This window comes from Montipora foliosa, chromosome 6 (assembly GCF_036669935.1).
Source record: "Montipora foliosa isolate CH-2021 chromosome 6, ASM3666993v2, whole genome shotgun sequence".
NCBI classification, from domain to species: Eukaryota; Metazoa; Cnidaria; class Anthozoa; order Scleractinia; family Acroporidae; genus Montipora; species Montipora foliosa.
In genome coordinates, this window is record NC_090874.1 from 74,083,242 (window position 1) to 74,090,741 (window position 7,500).

The 7,500-nt window shown below is 38.1% G+C and overlaps 1 protein-coding gene across 1 annotated transcript in view; it reads left to right on the top strand.

Moving 5' to 3' along the window:
- The window catches only part of LOC138008420 (superkiller complex protein 8-like), an 11,504-nt gene that overhangs the window by 2,754 nt on the left and 1,250 nt on the right, over positions 1-7,500 (top strand). The window contains exons 5-10 of the mRNA XM_068855764.1: positions 931-1,017; positions 3,339-3,487; positions 5,483-5,576; positions 6,173-6,266; positions 6,459-6,551; positions 7,370-7,448. Coding sequence (XP_068711865.1) covers positions 931-1,017; positions 3,339-3,487; positions 5,483-5,576; positions 6,173-6,266; positions 6,459-6,551; positions 7,370-7,448 — 596 coding nt within the window. The remainder of the gene's footprint in view (positions 1-930; positions 1,018-3,338; positions 3,488-5,482; positions 5,577-6,172; positions 6,267-6,458; positions 6,552-7,369; positions 7,449-7,500) is intronic.

Sequence of the window (7,500 nt, forward strand, 5' to 3'; positions counted from 1 at the left end):
AAGACTGAGACCACAACATGCAAGACTTCACACCGAAGTAAATACAATATGAACGAGACTTCGCGACTCTTTGCAAAGGCAGTCAAGATTTCAAGATTGGATGAAAAGTTTGCGATGGCCAAAATTTTGGAGGTACCAGTTTCGCCACCCCTCTAATTCAGAGCTCCTGTAAGTGACGTGGAGCATATAAGCCACCATTGAGAAGAAAAAAGTTATTGTTTGTTAATTACAGTAATATAGCTTTGACATAACAATTTTGTTTGTTTTTTCACATCGACCGAGTGCAACACAGGGCAAACAAAAATAATAATAACCATAATGTTGGTGTGGTCTAGTGGTTTTGGGGCAAATAAGTTTGCATGCCATTGCCCTGGGTTCAAATCCCGTTCTAAATGTAGCTTCTGGTTTGGATTTGTTTCTGGTTGCCCTACATTAAACTCTACCAGTGACACTTTGTGAATAGCCAACCTCCTGCAGGTTGGGGTTCTTAATCATGTTTCTGTTACTGTAAGTTTGAATTGTTTCTTTTAGATTATTGAAAGTGGGGTGCCTGTGAACTGCACGTAGCTTGATATAGCTAATTGCACTTCCACTATAAATTTAGCTATATCGTCTTGTTTTTCTTTTCTTTCGAAAGTTGACTAAAATAATGTGACACTGCCCCTTGAATAACCCTTAATCTTGCTTTACCTTTTAGCTATGGGTAGTTTGACCTCTCTCATGTTAATCTAACACTCCATAAACTGGGCCAAGTACATTCCTAGTGGTGTGGTCAAGCTTAAGGCATTATAAAAAATACCTTGTAGTCAACGCTGCATCAGATTGTGTTTTTCCTTGCCATTCTTTGCAAGCACATTCCAACTTACTAATCAGCGGGTTACAAATTAAAGTACATTTAAAGTGTTTAATCCTTAACCATGACAAACAAAGTTGCAGCTTCAAGTTCACTGGACAGTCATATCAGAATATGGGATTTAGAGACTGGAAAGCAACTGAAAGCCATTGACTGTGGACCAGGTGCATACTTTTATTAACTAAGTTACACCTTGATTAATCCTGACCAAGTCTCAACTTGGTCAGGATTAAAATCATTTTTAAAAGAAGTTATTTAACAAACTAAGGGGGACTGATATTTAAAGCAATTAGGTATCCACAAGCTAGGTTATATTTTAATCTGTATTTTGCTTGGGATTTTTTTTTTGAGGGGGAGGGGAGGGGGTGGTTTCTTCTCATCCCATTTTAATTTTAAATATTGGTACACACCTAAGTCAGTCAATTTGATAATTTTTGCACAGTTGATTTGGCATAATAACATAAAACCATGCATATAATGATGGCATGTGTAGCAAGCACTACAAGGGAAGTGGAATGGAGGGCATGTGAAAAAGGAGGAATCTACATGTAGAGCTACCCAAATAAAAGCAAGGAGAAGCTTGCACCTCTATCTCATCTGCTGATTTAAAACTTTTGAGATAGAAGTAAAAGCGAGCCTGATTTGGTTTTTGTTAATTGCATCGTCGCTGAAGAAAGGAACAACAGCCTCTAGATTTTACCTGGAGGAAAGAATGAATTTTACTGCTAATATCCATTTGACACTGAGGGAATTTTCACCCCTGGAGGACCATTGATAATTGATAATGGCACATTATTTTCTCTATCTCTATCTCTATATCTCTTTGTGCCATAAGGCACATAAGGCTTTGAGATTCTCTTTCCATCCACTTCGGTTTGCTGCTAAAGCTCTGACAGTCGTCCATGATTGCCACCCAGCTACTTGTCTTTCGTTTTCAACCATTCTCCTCCATGTTGTTTTTGGTCGACCTGGTCTCCTCCTCCCCTCTGGCCTCCACTCCAATGCTGTAACACAGTGCTCCTCTCTGTTCTTCCTCAATATATGCCCAATCCAATTCCATCTTCGGCGTCTGATCTCATCACTCGTTCTGTTCACTCCTGTGGTCTCCTGGATTTGTTGGTGCGAGATGGTCTGTGGCCATCTTATTCTCAGTATGCGTTTCATGCATTTGTATTGGAAAGCGTCCAGCTTCTTTGCTTCTGTTTTTGTGAGTTTCCAAGCTTCGCAGCCATACATCAAAACTGCTCTGACAATTGTTTTGAACAATTGAACTTTCGTCTTCCTGCTAATTTCGCTACAGTCCCAAATTCTTCGCAACCTGTAGAACGTTTGTCTGGCTTTACTTACTAGTCTCTGTTATATGTCTTTGGTCGCCCCGCCTTCTTTATCCAGCAGTGCCCCTACGTACAAAAACTCCTCAACGTCATCTACCTGCTCGTCATTTACTTTTATTCTTTGGTCGTTTGTGGCATTTATTCGCATAACTTTTGACTTCTTCGCATTGATCTTAAGTCCTACTCTGGCAGCTTCATTGACAAGCCTACTGGTCTTATCTTCTATGTCAACATATCTAGATGACAATAAAGCAATGTAGTCTGCGAAGTCAAGATCTTCTAAGGCCGAGGTGAGCTTCCATCGTATGCCAGTTCTCCTACCCTCTGTAGTTCTGTTCATGACCCAGTCAATTGATAGTAAGAAAAGAAAACCTGACATGGTGCACCCTTGTTTTACTCCAGACTGAACTTGAAACCATTCTGTTGTTTCACCTTCTTCCATGACTGCGCATTCAAAGTTGCTGTACATTGCTTTTATCAGACTGATAAGCTCTTCTGGGATTCCATGTATTGACATGATGTTCCATAGACGTTCGCGATGTATAGAATCAAATGCTTTCTCAAAGTCTATGAAATGTGTGTACAGAGTTGCATTCCATTGATTGACTTGCTCCATTATATTCCTGAGAGTAAAAATCTGTTCAATGGTACTTCTGTTCTCTCGGAACCCTGCTTGTTCCTTCCTCAAGATGTTGTCAACTCCTTTTTTAATTCTACTTATCAACACTCTGCCAAAGATCTTACTTATGACTGGTAAAAGTGTGATACCCCTCCAGTTTGTACACTCACGTAAGTTACCCTTCTTGGGTAACTTTACTATTAGTCCTTTGCTCCAGCTTTTTGGTGCTACACCCTCTTCTTTCACTTTGTTGAACAACTTTGTCAACTCCTTTGCTCTCTCTTCCAAATCTGTCTTTAGAAGCTCTACAACTACGCTATCATGACCAGCTACTTTTCACTTTTCGTTGATTTTATAGCATTTTTCACCTCTGTTGGTTGGAATGCTCAGATGTGAAACTCTGTCATTTTGCCTTGTTTCAATTTCATGTGGCTGTATAGGCACATTATTTTATATGTGTTTATTTTAAGGCAAGAAACAATGAAATGATGCACATATTATTTACTGCCTAACATTTTACTGGTGTTAACAGTGGATACATGGACAGTGGCATTTTCACCAGATTCAAGGTTCATTGCTACAGGCAGTCATGCAGGAAAAATTAACTTAATAGGAGTGGAAAGTGGAAAGAAAGAAAGTGCTTTGGATACAAGAGGAAAATTCACCATGAGTATAGCCTATGTGAGTAGTTAGTTACTGAAGACAAATCAAGCAATGTAGCTAATGGCATATACTTTAAGCCTGGTTTTTTCAAGCAATGCAAACACAAGTCATAGAATAAACAACATGTGCAGATGCACAAACTTGTGTTTAATCACAGACTCTTATTTAATGAAAGGTTCTAAGAATTAAAATATGACTGATGAAAACCAGCCCTTACCAAAATATTAATTACCTTATGTCGAGGGGGTTTCCAGGAGAGTACTTACTGTAACTCAAGTAATCAGTTTGGCCTGTCCTTATACATGATGATCAATTCAATGGGTCCATTGACATCAAAGCAGAACAAATACATGAAGCCTGCACTAAAAGAAGTAACTTGCAACAATAATATTATTAAACTCAATAATAATAATAATATTAATATTGGCCACACCTTTTAGTACCCGAGGTTGAAGGAGAGTATGGCCTAAGATTCTTAGTGTGTATCAGTCTCTAACGTAAAGATACATTGTAAATGATGTGGAACCTAAGAAATTGTGGAAAAAACATTTTGGTTTAATACTCAATAAATTATTAGTGGATATCATTTGCTCCTACATGTTACATGTAGCTATTAAAATTTAATTAATTTTAATATTTTTGAGTTATTGGTGTTTCCTAAATACATTCTTTTCGGAGAACTTAAAATAATTGTTGGTCATCCCTGCAGCTAGTATTAAGTAGTAGTAGCAGACAGTGTCCCAGTTTACCCTGTCATTGCCCTGTCAGTGGGTTCTTATTAAACGATGGTGCCTACTATTGTTATTGCACATACATGTACCTTCTGTACATCTCGAAATCCTCTGAATTACTGTGGGTTGTGCTTATTAATACACGGATATTTTTGTGTGGTTCAAAAGTATGAGCAGAAAGCAGGACTTAGCATGTGCTCTTTGTATCCAAAAAGAAAATCAGGGTTACCATGCATTTTTCAGATATTTAATTAAGCTTCAATTTGGAAAAGAATGCCATAATGTTTGCTTTGTATTTTAAAGCTTTTTACAAATACTGTTGATTAATTATCTTCGAGAAATGTGTGGTTACCCCCAATTTTCTTTTTGGATTTCAATAACACTAAGTCTTGTTAAGATCTGCTTCTCCTGTATATTCTGAGTAAACTGTGCAAAAATTCCTTTGAATAATTAGGCACCATCCTTAAGAAAGCTGCTGGTAAATGTGCTGAAGTTACCAAGGATTGCAGTAAAGACCTACGTTAAGCATTCTTTTGTTTTTTGGTGGCTGAGTGCTCTTTCAAGATTTTTGAAGGAAATGTACATTTGAAGTGCAGGTTATCGACGAAAGGTAGAAGTGATCCTCGCTCTTAACTGGACATTTAAACGATTGTCACTTTACAGAACTTCAGGCAGTTTCAACGGAATGCAAACCCATGACCTCTGCAATGCTGGTGCAATTCTCTGCCAACTGAGCTACATTGTATGAAGCCTGGCATCCCAATTGGGGGCAGGTCAATTTCCTGGGCTCATGTCACAGTTCCCATGAAAGGACTGATGGTTCTGTACTCTGCTCCAAGAGGTTTTTCTTCTGGTTTTCCCCTTTCCCCAAAAACCAAAGTCTGATTTGATTTCATGTTCACGTTTAAACGAGTTGTGTAGCTCCTTGGTGACATGATGTTAAATAAAGTATCATCAAGTATAATAATTATTATTTGAAATGCAGGTTATAGACAAAAGATAGAAGTGATCGTTGTACTTACAGTGTGACGCGCCTTACCGTGGCCCCCCAACAAACTTTCACATTTGACAATTACGTGTAAGTACGTCAATTCAAACAACCCATTCAATGATGCTCAACTACACCTGTGCACACTTTGCAAGGACGGGTGACTGTCAATCAAATTCACTCACCCTGATTGGCGTATAAGTTTTAAAAAACCTTGTTAGGTGGCCACGGTAAGGTGCGTCGCACTGTAACTTGAAATTGTAATAAGTGTTGAGTTGTGTTTTGAAATTTCAGAGTCCAGATGGTCATTACATAGCTTGTGGTGCCATAGATGGAATTATTAATATTTTTGACCTTACAACTGGAAAACTACTGCATACTCTTGAGGGTAAGAAAGGGTGATCAATTGATTTGTTGTTATTGTTTGTCCCTGTGCATTCAACAGAGCTCATTATCTGTAAATGTTCCGACTTCAGTGGTGCAGTATACATTTATTGTTGGCAAGTCAAACAAACTACAGCACAAGTCTAGATCTTACAGGTCTTTTATTCACTGATGAGAATTCATGTGACATTCAATAGGAAAAAGTTGGTCATTTGATGTAGTGGGTCAAAACTAGGCCTGGGAAACTTACCACTGGTGACTACAACACTCTTTCAGTCAAAGACATGACAAAACATAAGCGTTCACAAAAGTGATTAGTCTAATACATCATTCCGAAGCCTCCTATTTGGACTGTACTTGATTTCAATTATCACAAAGTGCAATTACAAGTACAGTAACTGTTGTAATCTGGTCAAGTCATGTCAGTCTAATTTGAAGTCTAGTCTATTCTAGTCAGCTTTTCGTCCAAGGAAAGCCAAGGACAGGAAATAGTAAGGTATTGTTCAATCAAGTCCAGTCCAAATTGAAGGTTTTGGATATTATCAGTATGTGTAGTTATACATAATATTAAGAAGACCTTGTATTTACTCTACCCTACAGGTCATGCCATGCCTATCAGATCACTTACATTTTCGCCAGATTCACAGCTGCTCATCACAGCTTCTGATGATAACCACATCAAGATATATGACGTGTACCATTCCCGCTTCCTGTATTTGCCTCAAATTTTGAGGAGTCCATCAAATTAACTAAATTAATTCCCAATTGGTTAATGTTGATACCTCTAAATAAACTGTTTGACATTGTTTGGATTTGAATGACCGGTCTTTTTTTTTTTCGTTTCATGGCGTTGTTTGTTTGTTCGTTTGTTCTTTTCTCCCAACAGACAACATGCAAACTTAGCAGGAACTCTCTCTGGTCATGGCTCCTGGGTTCTTGGTGTTTCCTTTTGTCCAGATAACACACACTTTGTTTCAAGGTACTGTATGTTTTCCATTCTTTTGCCTGTGGGTTTTTCCAAGAGTTCTTTCCAAATCTTAAGTATTTTATGACACAAAGAACTTGTGTATAAGTTACTGAAAGGACAACGGTAACACATCTCAATTGTTTAAGATGGCAGGGACAGTACCCTGGAAAGCAGAAAACAAAAATCTGCAATTCTGAATTTAATTTAATTTAATTTGTGTACCACACCTTCTTTGAAAAAATTTCAAGCAAATTTAACTGTAGATATTATTTCTGTAAATCAAACTGGAGTGGAGGTTTCCTTTAAGGCTGAACAGTAATGTCATAGTACTTACATAGTACTTACTACGACATTGCTGTTACGTTATTATGTGTATTCAAGGGCAGCGGAATACCTTTGAAAGTGGGGGGAGGGGGGGGGGGTGGGGGCTAGGTTTTGGTATGGATCATGGAAGTGTGTGGGGAGGGGGGAGAGATTGAGGAGAAAACAACACCCTCCAGCCCCTCCCTCTCTCTATTATGAAGAATTGATTATGATTTATGACTGACAAGTTTCTGGTCCTGATTGGACTAATTTTCAATGTAATTGCAAAGTTCATTCCTTAGAAGCCATACAATCAAGTTTTTATAACAAAATGAGTATTGTCCAGACACCTTCGTGTTTGTCCTGCACTATTGTGCACTCATCTTTTAATAGTTTGAGGTTTTTCTTTTAATCAGGATATTCATCTACATGGGTTTCCGTTGAATGCATTGCCCTTTACTTTTTGAAGTTTAGTGAAACTTGAAGAAAACCACTGTCGTCAGCAGTATTGTTCTGTTCTGCTTAAGTTCCAGCGACAAAACTGTGAAGGTTTGGGATGCCGGGTCAAGACAGTGTGTACAAACATTCTATCAACACAACGATCAGGTACATTGTATTAATTTAGGCAAGGGCTTAAGTTATCCCTTGCTTATTTCAT